General features: G+C 38.5%; 1 protein-coding gene across 1 annotated transcript in view; it reads right to left on the reverse strand.

Moving 5' to 3' along the window:
• The window catches only part of KIF21A (kinesin family member 21A), a 91,530-nt gene that overhangs the window by 11,080 nt on the left and 62,976 nt on the right, over positions 1-17,474 (reverse strand). The window contains exons 23-31 of the mRNA XM_086462370.1: positions 16,190-16,355; positions 15,652-15,672; positions 11,640-11,700; positions 11,352-11,406; positions 9,802-10,019; positions 5,632-5,742; positions 4,951-5,079; positions 3,287-3,325; positions 1,017-1,153 (exon numbers count right to left, since the gene is read on the reverse strand). Coding sequence (XP_086318496.1) covers positions 1,017-1,153; positions 3,287-3,325; positions 4,951-5,079; positions 5,632-5,742; positions 9,802-10,019; positions 11,352-11,406; positions 11,640-11,700; positions 15,652-15,672; positions 16,190-16,355 — 937 coding nt within the window. The remainder of the gene's footprint in view (positions 1-1,016; positions 1,154-3,286; positions 3,326-4,950; positions 5,080-5,631; positions 5,743-9,801; positions 10,020-11,351; positions 11,407-11,639; positions 11,701-15,651; positions 15,673-16,189; positions 16,356-17,474) is intronic.

Here is a 17,474-nt window from a genome sequence, read left to right on the forward strand (position 1 = left end):
GGGTTGTCTCTATGTTAATACAGGGATAAAAAGGATGCCCTGAAATTTCAGAGTTTATTTGTTATCTGAACTACTGAAAAGGAGAGTCTCACTGTCAGTAGGCATTAACATCTTCCCAGTCACACCACTCTAGTCCACCTTAGCTTTGAAACGTCAAGAAAAGAAAAAAAAAAAGGGGGGAAAAAAAATATCACAGATTATCACACAGGTTCTATTTGGAAGAAAAAGAGTCTGCCACAGTTTCAGTGGTACAACTAAGAATATAGCAAGTCCTTTACCCTAAGTGCCTTACATGAAAATGCCCAGAGAAAAAGAACGTGCAAAAATCACTTTTTGGACAATATTAAAAAGGGCATTAATGAAAAATAACCACTGAGGTCTCTTTATGTTATCTTCAAGCCAAACTGAATGATTACAACAGAAAGACAGGAGGAAAATGTTTTCTTCCAAAACACTGTTTCTACCAGTTTCAGGAGGTCACAGACTGGCTGCATCATCCAGTGAGGAACTTGGAGACTAGTAGAAAACTAGCCTCTTTCACAACGGCCGTACAATTCTTACTCCCACAAGGGACAGGCAACAAGACCCAAAGGGGAAGCAGAAAGTGTCCACAGCTCTGCTCAAAGAATCAACTATGGCATGAAGACTCTACTCAAAATCTGTAGTTAGCACAGCCAAAGATGTGCTAATTCCCACCCCCTACCCTGAGGCTATTACTTTGCATTGTACATCGTCTGTGCACATGTTACCTGATCGGTTCCATCACATCACTCAACAAATGTTAGTGCTATTCTTGATAGTTACCTTTTCCACTACAAATAAACAGCCAAATGTTACACATTGGAATTAAAAACCTGTAGATAATGACTGTAAACCCTTCTTTAGCTTATGTTGCAGAATGGATCCTCACAATTTTCCACTGTGTTTACATCACTAAGCACAAACTGAGAATTTCACAATATCCCAAGTTGTCAAAGCAGCCTCTGTAGGCAACACATGCATGGAGCTTGCCCAACCTTTAGATCCAGTGAAGAGAAGGTCATCAGTTGCATCGACACAAAGCACAGCCTTGGTATGTCCTTCAGCTGTATAGATACACTGAAGCGGGGATGATCGGATGTATTTTGAAGCAGGGAATGGGTTAATTATCCCCCTAAAGGAAAGAAGATAATGTGAGTTGGGCATAATAGTAGACACAGATAAAATTAATTTACTTAAATATAGGCAAAAAAATTAATCTAGTTTTCTTACATGTGAGGGGGACACAGGGGAACGCCTTTCATAAGCTATGTAAGGATTTTTACTATTTAGCTTCAACAAGTGTCAACTCTGGACTATCAGTTAAAGGAAGTCACATACAAAAAAAAACAAACAAATGAAAGAGAGACAAGATGCTGAATGTAGGGTACATAGGGAAGTCCACATGATGTTAAAAGGGCCAGTATGCTTAAAGCTCCTGGATGCCTAGGACCAACCTTAAGACTGCAAATTGCATAAAGACATCTTAATCTAAACAGCACATCTGAAAAATGGAGCAAATGCATTATTGTACGCTGCCAATTCCAAACTCAGTAGGCATTTCACATCAACTGCCTTCTACAGGCAGGCTTGGAGAACTGCTGCTAACTTGTCTGCCTGAGGAAAGTTCTTCCTGCACCCTGTACCCAACACCACACTTGCACTCAAATAGAGTGCAAAAGGGAGTGTGGTTGGAGCACAGATACCCCAGAGGAATTTTTCTGGGGATCTGTAGCTAGTTCTAGTTCTAGCTTTGGCTAGTGGTGGTGCCAAAAGACTATAACTCAGCCTGGGGAAAAAAAAAAAAAAAAAAAAAGAAAAAAAAAAAATCACAGTTCATCACCAAATAAAAATTATTTAGCAGTCTAAAATCCCATATATACAACTGCACACACACATGGACCCCATTGATTTCTAGGAAGCGTAGAAAAGCCCCAAGGTAATGCCCACAAACATGCAACACAATGCTGTGACTTTTGCCAAGAAAGGTTGAATCAGATGATCCTTGAGGTCCCTTCCAACCTGGCATTCTATGATTATATGACCAGCTTCCAGGTAACACTCACTGTCATGGTCTTCTAGGGATTACATAAGTAACTGTGAGAAAAAGGAACTAAGCCATAGCCCTATCTCACCAAACCAAACCAAAAAGTATCAGATGCTTTAGGAAAATGTAAGAATTCCATAATGTTACCCAGAAGTTTGCTACAGGAAGGAGAACGTCCTTCCTGATACTATCTAACTTTGTGACAATTAGCTGGTTTATCTAGCACAGTCTTAGAAATTACTATTTTATACATTTCTACTGCTCAGGACATCTTCATTCACATAATTCATTACTCCTCCACAAACCTCTTTTTATTTTACTAATATTAATATTGCTTGAAATTGTTTGACATTGACTTCCCCATTTTGGAGAGGCATTCAGCTTTCAAACTGCACCTTTTTATTTATTATTAATTCAGATCTCCATGCCTTTGTTTTCTAAACTGCTCAAAACTAATATGGTTTTCTCTGTAGTATTCCCCAGTGGATCATGCTGCCTCTAGACTGAGTTATTCCTACTGCTGTTCTCACACACTTGTTCCCTTCACAAGCCATGTAAAATACATGTCCTGAAGCTATTTATCTACTTATGTGCAGTGCTCCGAAATCTACAGACAAAAAAAAAAATGCTATGACTGCTACAATCACCAGACAAAGCTACCATCACATTATCAGCCCTTTGACTGCCCTCCTCTTGATAAACTGATTTTTCACCGATTACCAAAATCCTAAGCTACAGCTTAGGAAGATGAGTGGGGACATTTCTTTCATCTCTTAAGCCACTGTGCATTCTGTCACAAAGACACAATTAAAAAACCTACTGACTTTTATTTACACTGGGACTTATTTTTTAGTGACCAAAGCATACAACTGAACAAGAAAAACAAAAAGACAGACAGAAGCACATAAAACCTAAGAAAATGTCTGCTCCTCCTTTTTTAACGAAAACAAAGAGAAAGAATATGTCCAAGGAAAGGTTTATACCATACTTCATTTAATAAGAAAAAAACAGACATGCTCAACAACAATAAAGAACACCCTAAAAAAGTAAAGGGGGAGACATGCTTGACCAAAATTTCAGATTTTTAAACTTCTGGCAAAAGCAAAAGAGATATAGTGGACAAGTATCAGGAAAAATCATGCAGCAAAATGAAATTTCCTAAGAACCGGGGTAACTTCACTGAGAGATGCCAAGAAAACGGAAAAGAGAAAGAGAGAGTACCTGTGTACCTCCGACAGAGAGGAATCACTTTCATCAGACCTACAATCAACAGTGGTGGAATTGTGAGGAGAAAGAATATAGGTATCAGCAAAGTAAAGCCTCCATATGAGAAGAACAAACAACAGCATGGCCAGTTCAGAAAAGCAATGCAAATCCATACAGTACGCAGCATTGCTCAGGGTATACCTTAAAGCTGTGATAATGGGGGGTGCGAGGCAGAATAATCATCTTAAAATATCACTCTCAGCAGGAAGTTACACTGGTAGACTGTCTCAGCCCAAGAAGCTGAGTAACAGCACCTGAGCTATTTCTTATTTCCTCAACATTTTCTTAACAGAGTAAAGGCAATAAAGTAAAAGGAGAAGATGGATGCATAATTTAACCTCCATAACATAGTGCTTCTTGAAAATATCAAAAGGAAAAAAAAAATCAGAACATCAATGCCTGTTAAGTGTAGAAGAAACATGTAAAATATTAAACATAAAAATATAAATATTAAATGTCTTGATAGCCCACTGAAATAAGAACAGCAATTTGCAAATGATCCTAAGTTCAAAATCCTTCACCTCTTATTTTCAAAAACATTTAAAAATAAAAATCAAGAAAACACACAAGAAAAAATCCCCACCATCCCCCCTCCCCACCCTGACACAAACATTTGCAGTATGTCTTAAGATGTCCTTCATTTTCAACTCAAATCAAACACATTCAGCAGTTTCAATTTGACTTCAAAGTCAGTCCAGAGAAAATGAAAAGGGTTAGGTGGGAGTTAGCAGTAAGATAAAGGATACATAGCTAAGATAAAGAAGTTACAAGCACAGTTAAACTACCGAAAGCCTTGCAAGCTACTGCTTGGTATGTGGTGACTCTGTAGATCGCTAAAAAAATTTTTAAAAAAAAAAGAATTTTTACAAAAAAAAACACGTTAGTGCAAACAGACAAGAGCAATTTCTTGTCTTGCTACAGTCAGAACTAAAGGTTTATTCCAAGTCCGAGTTGCAGTTCATAAGCACTGTATGGCACTAGTACCAGTACTGAAACCTGCAATGACTTTGCTCAAATCCACTGCAGTTTGGAGTAAGGCTTCTAATAGCTGCCTAAAACGAGAGGAAACTGAGCTCTACTCCTTCTAAACAAGGTATGAATATCATCTGCTCCTCCAGATCACCTCCTAAAGTCAGTCCATTCAACAATTTGGATAACTTCTAAACAACAGCTTTCTAGGTATTTCAACATCCCATCCTCTGGGGTGCTGTTGTGACAACACTCAGAGAAACGCTGGAGTAACCAAATAATTGTCAAAAGCACTATTTCCTAAGCTAAATCCTACTTTCAAGTGTAAACACGCACACAAATACACATAGATCTAAGAATTCTACCGTTTTTTTCTATTTATTTTTTGTATTTGTAGTTTAAAACTACAAATACCAGACATAGCCTAGAAAACAGGAAACAAGGTTCAGCAGGAAATTGCTTTTCTTGAATTTTTACAATGGTTCCATGGAAGTTTAAAATATTTTCTTTGAAAACTACACGAAAACATGAGAAAAGGCTCCTCTTGTCCTGCAGGAGAAGGGCAAAATACCTAATGGATACTATACTGATAACTTGAGCGCATTTTGCAATTCCCTGGTTGGGGGCTGAGGCTTCCCTCTGTGACTTACTTATCCTGCTGAACTGATGTGTTTCCCTGAGAAACAGTAAGACGACTAAAAACATTCATTTCATTACGGGGCCGGCTTGGTGGGGAAGTAGGAGGTGACACACTAGCCTCTGGGGCTCCAGAATCTGAGCTACAAGAAAAAAAGAACATCTTCTTTAACAGGTTATGAATGGTTAGAGAAGTTAAATGCAACATGCCTCAAATGTTAGATGCTCTTTTCTTAAGCGAATAAATAAAATTATAATGCTAGCTACAGACGTTTCCCAGAGAAGGCAATAAACTTAAGACCACAAACTGCTGCAGAGTGCAAGGTGGCACCACGTTCAAAGTTTATGTGCCAACAGCGAAAGCTCCAAGCAGAAAACACACATATGTAAAAATGAAGAAATTCTTATAACTGCAGTTTCCTAGATAAATTGATGATTTTCATTTAAAAAAGAAAAAACCCAGTCATTTGCAAATGCTCCAAAGGATGTTTTCTCAGGGCTCTGCTCCCGAGTTATTTTGTACAGAAAAATACCTTGAAAAACCCCACACACAGAAGTTTAGCAGTGAATAATTTCACTGCCAACAACAAAAATCGTCCTAGAACTAAAGAAATAGAAAAAAAAAAAATTATTTTTCATTAAATATACCCAAGGTTAACATTATTTCAGGGAAAATAAATTTAAAAGAATCTTACAGTTTTTGTTCTTTTGCCTTTGTCTTTTCCACTGTTTTCTCATAGGCTTTTCTCTTTGCTAAGGGTGAAGGCTCAGGTATCTTCTTCTCTGACAGAGATGGCTGTCTAGAACTAAAGCAAGAGGAATCATTATCTTACTTTAAGGCCCTTTACAAAATTGCTTTTCTTACATTAGCTGTCATTCTCCCACTCAGAATTCAAATTTCAGAATGTGCTTAATCTATTATAGTTTCCCTTGAATCTACGAACTCTAAATTTGTTCTCACATTTTAACAGAAAAATACACCAAGTTTATTAACTTTCATAGATCATCAACATATGAAGAGCCAGATACCGAATATGCAAAGGAGACTACTAATTTAGTAATAAAAGAGACTGACTAAAAGAAATACAGCAGAGTATGCATCTCAAATTAAGACCATAGAGAAGATGGAAGGTCTGACTAAGATCTACAATTTCAGATTCCACAACTTTCATCTACAACAGACCACTTACAGACATGAAGAACAGAGAAATCATGCTGACACTTACATACAAATTGAACTTTGTATTAACATATTCACATTTCAATATCAAATTCAAAATTAGGAAGTGAGAAAAAGTATTTCCCATTGACAGCCTGACTACTATAACATTGCTTTTCTTCATCCCCTTTTCCCTTCTTCCTTGCTTTCCATCCCTCCTTTGTATCTCTAATTCTTTCTCTGAAATAATACCAGTTCAACAGTCACTGTGTTTTTTCTCCCGACCTTTTAAGCCCCATTAAAAACAGCAAAAAGATCAAGAGTGCAATACTAATGTCGACACCCAAATGTCATCATTTCACCACAGTCAAAAAAAGAAGGGAATCTGGATTGTCTCCACGCTTCAGAATTCCCGTTTCTCACTAGCTGGGCAATCAGAAAAGCAACATTTGCTTTGGTTTATCATTTTTTTCACGCATTTAGAAGCTGTTTCTATGAATATAAGGACCAGAAACACTCACTAAAAGAGAGAAAGCACATTCTGAAAGGGCTTTTGTGCCACACTGCTTTGTTAAGCAGACGAAGTTCAGTTGGCAGGCCACCTTCCTGACACAGTTACTAACTAGTTTCTGGTCTCAGAGGTCTACAGGCTCTGGATCTACATAGCTGCAAATTCTCTGCATAAGAAAAGCTCTAGCAGTTTCCCTTGAAAGGATGTTTGTGATATATAACATCCATCTGGTGACTGGCGTACAGAACAACATGATTTAACAAGGAAGGACAGCACAACCAAGAACAGCTACTTGACTCAAGTAGCTGAGACGGACTGTCTCAAGTGATCACATGCAAGCTAAACACAAGCCCTAACTGGAAGGTGAAGGTTGTACCTGTGGGACCTAGTGCCAAGAGTTGTGTGTAGACCCTGGAGTCCCCCAGGGTCTTCAAGAAACAGGAAAAGGAGGACAAGTGACAACCTGTCTCGTTTTGCACAGAAGCGTAGCAGCTGAAGTACACAAAAAGAAGGGAAAGGTGGGTCCATTTTTCTCCTCAAGGCCAGAGCGCCCATTTCTCTGCAGGGCTCCCTTACCTCTAGGCATAGTCAGCTAAGGACATAAAAAGAAGGGGAACAGGACACACTCCCTCCCTCTTTTTATGCTGGACCAGTATGCATTTAGGAATGCAAAAGTCCAGGGTCACAAGGCAAATTCTACGATCAGTCTGACAGCTAGATCTTTCAGCAAGGATGACAAACTTGAGTATAGTCTCCGCTGCCACGGGTGCCTATGTGTCTGCTGTGCAGCTACTAGACTAAATAAGCCACACCAGAAACTGGAACTCAAGCTCCTCTGCCTAATACCAGCATCCTACATACCCAGACATGGAGCCAGCTCCCTCTTGCTCACTCTCTATCTGCCCCTTGAGTCTTCCATCTTTGACTCCACAGTGGCACACCCTCAGAAGGTGGTGTAAAGAACACAATCATGTTATGAAATCTTTTTAAAAGCCTGGAAATGCAGGTATTATAAAAATGCAGCAGTCTTACTGGAATGAACTTCCTAAGCATAGATGTAAAAAACAGGTGTATGATGTCAGTGACCTGAATGAAAGGGAGCAAGACACATACCTAATTACAGGTTTCTGGTGCCCTTTAGATTTCCCAGGATTATCAGAGACATCTGAACAGAGCTGGCACAAGACCTACAGGAGACCACCCCACTCTGAAGAGGCTGCTGTAGATGAGTTGAGCATCAAAGGACAACAGCACGAGCCATCTTTGTATGCAGAATTCCAATCAAACTCACTGTTGCCCATGTGCATTTAGGTGTGTTGCTGAATCACCACAGAATAGGAGAAAACTGAGGGGTTACCAGAGTGGAGCAGTTTGTACCTATGCAGACAGCTGGATTTGCACCTAAGCAAATAATTAATCTCTGTCACTTCCAGAGAATGCATATTGCGGACCACTGTTACTGCTTCTACATCCCTAAATGCCACTTAAGTGTCACAAAGGAGATAACGTTTATTGCAGACAAGAACACATTCTGCTCCACAAGAATGTATCTTATTACAAGAGCTATGATGGCACTACAGGCCCATATAGAAAGGCCAAGAGGCTCACAAAGAAAGACAACTCGTGACCAGCAAAACCAGCAATACTGTATAAAAGTATATACCGAGTTCTAGTTTTGAAAAAGCATCTCAAGTACAGTGAGGAAGCCACTGTAGACTGACTGTGGGAATTTTTGATCGCTTATCCGCTAAAACATGATCAATAATCACCCAAAGATATATGCAAGGCCTACTGCTAATTGAATTGATTTACTGACAGAGCATAACACTCTAATGTTCATAGAGCAGAGTTTTTGGAAAATCCTGGTTTGCCTCGTTGCTGGCTTTCTTTCACAAATTGATACATTCTAGAAGATGAAGTGAGGCAAAAGTTGGTATTACCTGAGTCTTGGATGCCAGGTCATAACACTTGATGTTTTAAATCTTGAAGCTTCAAATGTCTCTAGTGATTTCAACACTAACTGCTGAAACAAGTGGGTTTTCTTCACCTATCCTCACCCCCAAAAGCATTCTTTCCAAGCAGATTCTACTTGTAAAATGCACTGAAGCCATCAGCATGGGTTAATAATTGCTGTCAGCAGTGTTTTACTGTTCATGATTGCCACCTCAAGCACATGCTAGAAATATATAGTAAAAATAATACAAATTGCAAAAGTACATTAGATGGAGACTGCTGTAAAAAATATTATGCAAATAGGACAGAAGGAGAGTGAAAGATGCCTAATTCCAGAATCTGTAACATGAAGATAGCTATGGGACACAGTTTTTCCATATCACTGGACGTGGCAAGCGCATTCAGTTTATGCATGAGCATGTGCAATATAGGAGCTAGTACCTAAAAAGCTAAGAAAAGGGTCTCTAGGAGTGAATAGGTAACAACCGACAGTGATATTGGTAGATACAAAAAGAACAGCATGAGCAAGAGGGGAAAAAAAAAAAGTGAGTGAGAGACACCTGCTGGCCCCAAAGTAAAAAAAATAAATAAAATTTTTAGTTCTATTTGGCATCAAGTAATACTTTCAACTAGTAAAACTGTTCTGCAGGTAAGTGCAACCTGCAAATAGAAAGTACTTTTGAGGAATCATATCATCCAACATGTTTCTTTCAACTTTACACTTGCATGCTCTATTATTGTATAGGCTTCTTCATTTTAAGCATAGTCCACACAAGATGACTCACAGAAAGGTTTTAGCTAGTAGTTAAGACCAGATACAATTACTACATAATATGAAGTTTTTGGGTTGCAGTTTTGGGCTGGTGGTTTTTTAGTCTTCTGCTATTCTAAGCACATTTTCACTACCTCCCTAGAATGTGCATTTCCCATAGCACTAATATAGCAAAGTATCCAAGGTACTGGATGGATTTTTCACACTACTTAAAAACAAGGCTACAATAATTATACTGTGACAAAGCAACATAACATAACTTCTATCTTCCACAAGAAACACCTATAACAATGCATTTATACTTTCTAGAGTGGTGATGGCAGAAAAGAAGGAGGAGTTTTGTCAGTATTATTTAGTAAGCTTCAAGTATATCAACCTCCTTTATAAAGTTAAAACAATAGATTACAAGAAATTGGCAACATGCATTCTTTAAAAGCAAAGGATAATTAGTACAGCATGGCCAAACTTACATGCTGCCTATCTTAGAAGGTAAGCCAGATGGTGGGGGAATAAACTCTCTGTCCCTAGCAGAAGTATCATTTGTGTCAGCAGCCATCCCGCTTTCTTGGGTTTCTGTAACTGATGCAAGAGGGCCAGCCAAAGTAGAGTCTGCAGCACTACCGTCGGGGACTAAATCACTGCTGTCTGCATACAGCAATTCCATCTGGGTAGTGGTCCTCCGGCGGGCCTGGAGACAAATTAACACCAAGTTGTGACTTTAACATTTCACGGTACATGTCAAGAGTGCTACATTTGGGCTTATCATCAGCTGGTAACTAGCATCCACCTCCATTCACTTGGCACTACCTTTGGAAATTAAAATAAGGAGCTCACCTCTACTCTACAGCAACTTTTCAGAGGAGGCAAGCCAAATTCAACAGCATTGACAACTGGTTTCCAAGGATATCCTTTCAACCAGCTACAAGTGCCTGTCAATACTACAGGAGTACAATATTACTCTCCTAAGGTTTATCCAAATGAAACTACATAAAGCAGAGAGGAATAAAGCAAAGTGTGAATTCTTACACCAATGCTTCTTCTGATATAAAAACTCTGCTTCTTACTTAGCTTATGTCACTTTAAAAGTACTTTAGACCAATGTGAATTAAGATGCACTCAGCGTTTCAACAATTTGAAAACACACAAAACCTGACAAAGGAGCCAAGCTTTGTGCAACAGAGCCATTCTTAAAAACCTGATCATACATGTTAGGTGTAATGACGCTGTGAAATTAAGCTCTATTCCTCAGGGAAACAAAGGCCACTGGGGAAGGCAAAGGTTCAGTCTGAACAGAGCCATTACAAAAATGACACGCTTATTTTATGCCAACATTTTCAGATGAAACTCACTCAGTTTACCTGCCCAAAGGGCTGCACACCAATGAACACTATCAATAACACAACAGCCAACTTAGATATATTCCTCCAAAGCCAACTGCAGTTGGAAGAGCGGAGGCTAAGCTGCTATTTACGCTGCAAATTTGGTTTACGCTCCTGTGAGCACACAGGCAAAATCGCAATCAGTGTGCATGTTTCCAGTTCCCACTGCCGTTAATATTAAACTGCAGTCAGCCTAGATATACTCCTCCAATGCCACCTGTAATTAAGAGCCTGGAGGTCAAACTTCTGTTTCTTTTATAAACTTCCTTTACATTTCTATGACCACAGAAGCAAATCGCAAACAATAAGCATGTTCACAGTTCCCACTGGCATTAACATTAAACTGTAGCCTAACAAATACTAAACTGCAAATCTACTCCAGTTTGGAGTGCTGGTAATTGCAATAACATATCTCATTCTGAAACTATAAAAATTCAACTACAAAATATTGAAATAGTACATTTCATCATTGCTTCTCAGAGAGGAGTATCACACAAAAGCAGATTGCATACCAATCATATGAATGGTACATTAGTTCACCTTCTGCATGTCTTTGATCATTAATGTCTCTAGAGCAAAGCAAAAACATTCCCCAGAAGGTGCCATTAAATTATTATTATCATCATCATCGTACAGCCTACCTTGCTTTTGGGTTTTACTTCACCACAAAGCTTCAGAAGATCTGAAGATAATGAACTAAAAGAAAAAATTGCATCACAGTTAAAAAGAAAATAGTCTTATTTGCAAAACGTTTATTTTTGATTCTTCTTTCTGCTGAAACAGTGGGCAAAGTGGAACAAAACAATGCCAGAGGTATCTCCTAATGGATACATGATGAGGAAAAGGAAAGAGAAGAGGAAACAAAAAGAGGAAGCGACAGTATTTTGTCTAGAACCAAATGCAGTTACCTGTCAGCAAAGATTGCTCACCTTCCTTCTGTCCCAGGACTATGCAATGGGGCATCCTCATCAGTACTATCTTCCAAATTTTCTAGAAAATTTCCAAAAGAATAATGTTAGTATGTCCATGTTGAAACAGATACACGGGGTTTAAGGGCTATACAAAACGCCTCAGACAATGCTGAATGTAGACGAACAGCATACAAAAGCCAGAGGTTTTCAAAATATCTTGACTATTTGCTAGCCAGTCCCCATTGAATTTTCCTGATATCTAAACTAATTTTTTTCATACAATCTAGATGAATCATACAGCTAGACATACTGTGCCAAATGTGGTCCTCTATTTATTGTAGCAGAGCAACAGGGATGACAAAAAAACAGAAATACATTCTAGAAGGAAATCTGGAAGGGAGAAGATAAAGCAAAGGAAATTAACTGCAAGACATGGAAGATACAGGATGTAAATCAATGCACAACAAGGATGTGTCTTCCTCCTCTTTTTTTGTAATCTTCTTGCTCTAAGACAGAATCAGCCTGGTTATAATGAAAAAAAAAAAAGTATTTTTAGCTAACTAGTGAGCTGAGGCTCAGCCTCAGCTTATATAGAACAGCATCATCTGGGTTGACAAGAAGCAAGCACTTTATTAGTATGTAAGCATTTAGGTTTCAAAACAGGATGATGCCACTATTTATTACTATAGAACTGCTTCCTAAAAAGAGATTAATTGTATTGAAGTTAATTGTAAAAATGAAGCTGTTCAGCAAAAATGCTCCTGAAGTAAAATGGGTACACAAACCTGTCCACAAAAGACAAAACCAGCATGCACGTCACTCACTAACACTGTCAAACATCAGATTAACATGTCTGCATGCAAACGGTGCAAAACATTAAGCTGAGGCAACCGGTTCAGGGCATATGTACAAACAATTCCAAACTGTTGGGAAACCAAATCCCCTAACTTGCATATTATGACAATAACACATTTTAAGCTTAGTTTAAGGACATAGGTAACACATTCCCGCAAGCAAAGTCCCTTATTTTTTTCAACATTCCCATGAAATTTTAAGGGTTAAGTAACCTCCTAGTGATACTCCATTACATCTCCTCTTCATTATCAAATATGCTTTATGTTTATTTATTTAACTTCTGCCAGAAAGCAGATACCATTTGTAATGCATAGAGCCAATATATTTGGTACCCGTATTAAAATAGGTTCGTCCATGTATATGTTTTAAGTGCAAGTTCATGCTTTGGAGAAAGGAATGAAAGATATATAGTCTCCAGTTGAATTCTGAGAGGAATGAAGAAAAGGAAAATGCTGCCTTCTTGTGTGTGCTACATCTAAAAATTTTTCCTGAAAAAGTCAAAACCATACATCAATCTCGCACCAACACAAGCAATGCACTTCAGAGGTATGCAGCTGCCGTATCAGTTTTAACGACGTAATCTTAATTATCAAAAATACAACAATATTATAAAGAAAGCAAGGGTCACAGGAATAGCACTCTGAACTTTTTTTTTTGTTCCATCCTGGATCCGAGTCCACATCAAACCTTTTCTATACATATCATTATTTGCTAACTTCTGCAGAAGAGCAGATCTAGAGTACTGCTCCTTCCAGCAAGGCACAAAAGCAGCATCAATAAAATAAACGGATTTTTAAAAAATACAAGATTCGTATTACGGTGATGTTACTTCATCCTCTTCTCGAAGAACTTATGATCAGCTTGTACAGGCAAAAAAGTAGAAAGTGTGGGATAGCCACAAAAGATAGGATTTTAATTGTGGGCTCACATTCACATGACCTGACATGTATTGATATTTTTCTTCAGTTTGTCTGCAATTCAGCCCAGGAAGACTGCACAAAGCTGCCAGGTAGAAACCAGCACACAGAATCAACAAAAGAAATGAGAAGAGGCGGAAGAGCAAGATTCTGCAAGAAGTCCTGAGCAAGAAGAGATGAAAGGAGCAATAAAGTTAGTAAAGGCACCAGAGCTTGTGAGGAGCAGCTGCGGTGGTTACTAATAACCAATGACTGAAGAACAAGGGAGAGCTTTTCTGACAACTTGTCTCCGTCCTCATGCAGAGGAACTGGACAGTACCAGTACAATGCAGCACACCAGCACAGTCCATACAGAGGAAATGGCGTTTGACCAGCCCGCTCAAGATCTGCACAGGTATGGCTGTGAGTCACAGCCATGAGCGTCCAGATGTCACAGGTGGGAAGGAAAAGCAATGTCTACAATTCTTCAGAAAGGAGTCCCTCCAGCAACACTTCAGGACTCAACTTCATGGTGATGTTACCTCTTCTCAAGAGCAGATGGCATAAGCAAATGGCAGCTGGTTCATCCACACACAAGGCACATGCGCATTCAAAACCCATTAGGAGGCTTAAAACCTGAGCCTGTGGTGTGCTTTGCTGAAGACTGAACCCTTAAGTCTACGTTTGAATATAGGTACACAACTACACTGACGAACGACCAATCTTCTTCAAGTCAAGTGTATTCAAATGGCTAAGAACTTTTGAAGATATCCGAGCTGAAAGCAGGCATCAAGGGAACGGTTCACAAGCACCCCAGAAGTGCAACCCCTCCGCTTGGAATGGGGCGGGCTGGGTACTGCCACTGAGCTGTCAGGCAGCCTGGTGAAACTGGTTTCAGGATTTGCTGCCACCCACACTTCCAGCCCTGGGAATCGTGTAAGGTTATCAGGGAGCTCCTGCACCAACAGAGTCCCTGCTAACCAGCTGGCAGTCCCAGCCTCAAAGCCTTGCTACAACAATGTCTGATCTCCCTGCAACTCAAAAAGTTTAGCCCTTAGTAATCTACAAAACACAGACTACTACCAACAGTTTGGATTTCAGTGTGGACTGAGGTTGGTTCAGCATAGAAGTTTCCTTCCTATAAAGCGTTAGCATAGTCCCAAGTGGCTTAAGTGTTTTGAAAGTTTCAGTTCATGCTTGCAAAGTGTTAAAAAGCTTCTTTAAGGAGATATATATACTACAAAATGTTGACGATAAATGTATTGAAACAGTAGCTCTAACAAGTGCCTTTTCACTGCTCCAGATGCTGTTAAAAAGTAAAAGCCTGTCCAGAGCTAAAGAAAATGCAATGTGAACTTCCTGGGTGCAGAAACATTGCTCTCACTCCAACAGGGGTGAATACACACACATGCACACACATTAAGGGTCTATTTTAGATGCACTATGATATTAATAACCACTGAGGTTCCTGAATAAATACTGGCTGTACACAGCAAGATGTCCTGACATAGATCTTCAGGTGTCACCTGTCTCACCAGTTTACACTAGATAATGACCTATACACTTACAGGCAGTCTTGTGCTTTTGAAATGTTCCAGATACCTATGCAAACTAGCACAGGACAGCATAATGGGATTAGAAGTAACACAAGACAATAGGGAAGGAACAGTTACTGACACCAGGAATATTTTTTCCAAGTTTCAAACAGCCAATTTTGTGGCTAGGAGCAAGGGAGGGGAGAAAATAAGCATAATTTGAGAATCATTTAAAACCAGCAATAACAAAGACTCATCTCCTCAAAATCAGTGAAGTCAGTAACTAAACCCAATTGAAAAAGTGAGATATAATCTGCATTCTGTACAACACTTACATTCCCAAATGAGCTATCTGCAAGAGGTTAAATGTGATCTGCATGTTAAGAATTTTTTTTTTTTTCAGACTTAAAAAGACTGGCAGAATTTTTCACAACTACAGCAGTACTACGTCATGAAATAGCTTTATGTAGTCTGAATGTACTACGGGTTCATAAGCAGCAAGTCATAAATTTGAAATACAACTCTGTTTACCGTGTTCACTTCTTATCCCAGAAATCTAACAAAGGCTATGGGTGGTTTCAGAAAGGAAGAAATGCTCTGTAAGCTCATGATAACGAGTACATTTACAGAATAATTCATGCAAACTTCACGCATTCACAAATTCTAAGATACACCAGTTAGTGAACATGAATGAATTAGTAACTCATGCAGCTGTACAGTACACAGAAAGCTAATCATACTTACCCAGTGGTACGCTATCTAGGTCTGTGTAAATAACAGCAACAAGGAAACAAAAGCAACACTCCAATCAAAACATATCCATTTATAAAAAGAAATAAAACAGAAGTACTCAAATGTAGTCTAAATTTTTCTTAATATCATCTCATGAGAAGTAGAATAGATGCCGTAACAGACATACAATGACACTTTCAAAATCACTAACATATGATGGTTGCACATGGTTGCATATTTAGAATTTCACATTCAGAAGTTAAAATTATACCAAATTGTAAATGCATATAGTCTTTCACAAAAATAACTAGCAGATGCTTGAAATTCAAAAGTCCCAATAATAAAGAATTTTTTTTTTATTTCCTACATTTCACTGCTGAGGGGATATACTTAAAAATTACATACATGCACATCAATTTTGAAATAGAGTTAAAGATGTTAAAATACAGCATCTATTCAGAAAAGAAATAGCCTAGAACGCCCAGTACAGCATGCATGAAAGGCAAACATGACATGCAGCTGACTTCAGAATACAAGATGACAAAATTACCTTGCAAAGCATGACCCAGCAAAGCATCAAGTTCAGGATTTAACTCGGCTTTTTCTTTTAGCATATGAAACAGCAGTTGGTTTTGAGTAGCACTAGTAATTTCTGTCTGCTTAAGGCGTCCCTCAAGAACTTTGATCTGAGCTTCCTTCTGAGCTGCTTGGAGACCCTAGGAGAGAGAAAGAAAGAAAAACTCTTTCGTTACAAAATGAGAATTGTCAAAACTTTTTTAAAACTACAAACACAAACAATGTGTACATTGTAACCTTCCTTTCACATCCTACGGATCAACTGTCAACTAAAGGTCTCTTAAAAACAAAAAAGACACACCCATTAGCCATTTAACTTGTGACCTTCAGTCTCTGCCTTGCAAATATGCATCTAGTGGCTAAGTTGGACATGACACCCAAGTACAATTCATAGATACTTTGCATTTCTTTAAGAGTAGTAAGCATCTGTAAAAAAGTCACCACCTCCATTTTTTACAAGTTTTGGGTTTGGTTTTTTTTTTAGTTATTACCTCTGATAGGTAACAGAAAAACAGAACCTCTGATAACGACAGGAAAAAACCCAACCCAACCCCAGAACTGTAATCTTTTCTACAGAATCACTCAGTGAACTTTCAGCTTCCACTGAAAGATCTCATGGCCTAACTTAAGAGAGAATCCATTCTAAGGGAATTTCCCTAGGCCCACGGATTAGTGGGAATTTTTTAGTTGTAGAAAATGTAGCCAAAAAAATTTAGAGAACTGTTTCCAAATAGAAGAAACAGTACGGAAAAATGAAGTTACAACACATCTTCTGAAAGACTTGTAGAGTAACAGAGGACTTTGAGTGCTAGCACTTGAGAAAGAAGTGCAGTACTATGGACTTTCACATTAGATTCTGATTTCATCATGAACTAAAATAACAGATCAATAGACACAGTTTGCATGTGGAAACAAACAATAAAACAGACAGCAGGCACGAACAATTTTGCAAGAAAATGTACCTTCAGTTTTTCAACACAATAATTACTTATCAGAAAGAGAAGAAATACCTTCACATGACACAGCTTTTTATCATGATAAGGAGAAATTGTTAACAGAGCAAGTCAGAAGTACTTTTCTCATATTAACTCTGCTGCAAGGAATCAGGTATCCATTCAACTCACCCAAGGGCTAAAAGCAGTCAAAAAAATTAAATTTTCAGAAGCCAATGTTATTGTGGGAATTTTATTTTCGTTTATTTTTTTAAAGTAGAAACCACACAAACTTTTCTGATTACCTGCACGAAACAAGAATACAAA

This window comes from Leptosomus discolor, chromosome 1, assembly GCF_034619465.1.
Source record: "Leptosomus discolor isolate bLepDis1 chromosome 1, bLepDis1.hap2, whole genome shotgun sequence".
Lineage (NCBI taxonomy): Eukaryota > Metazoa > Chordata > Aves > Leptosomiformes > Leptosomidae > Leptosomus > Leptosomus discolor.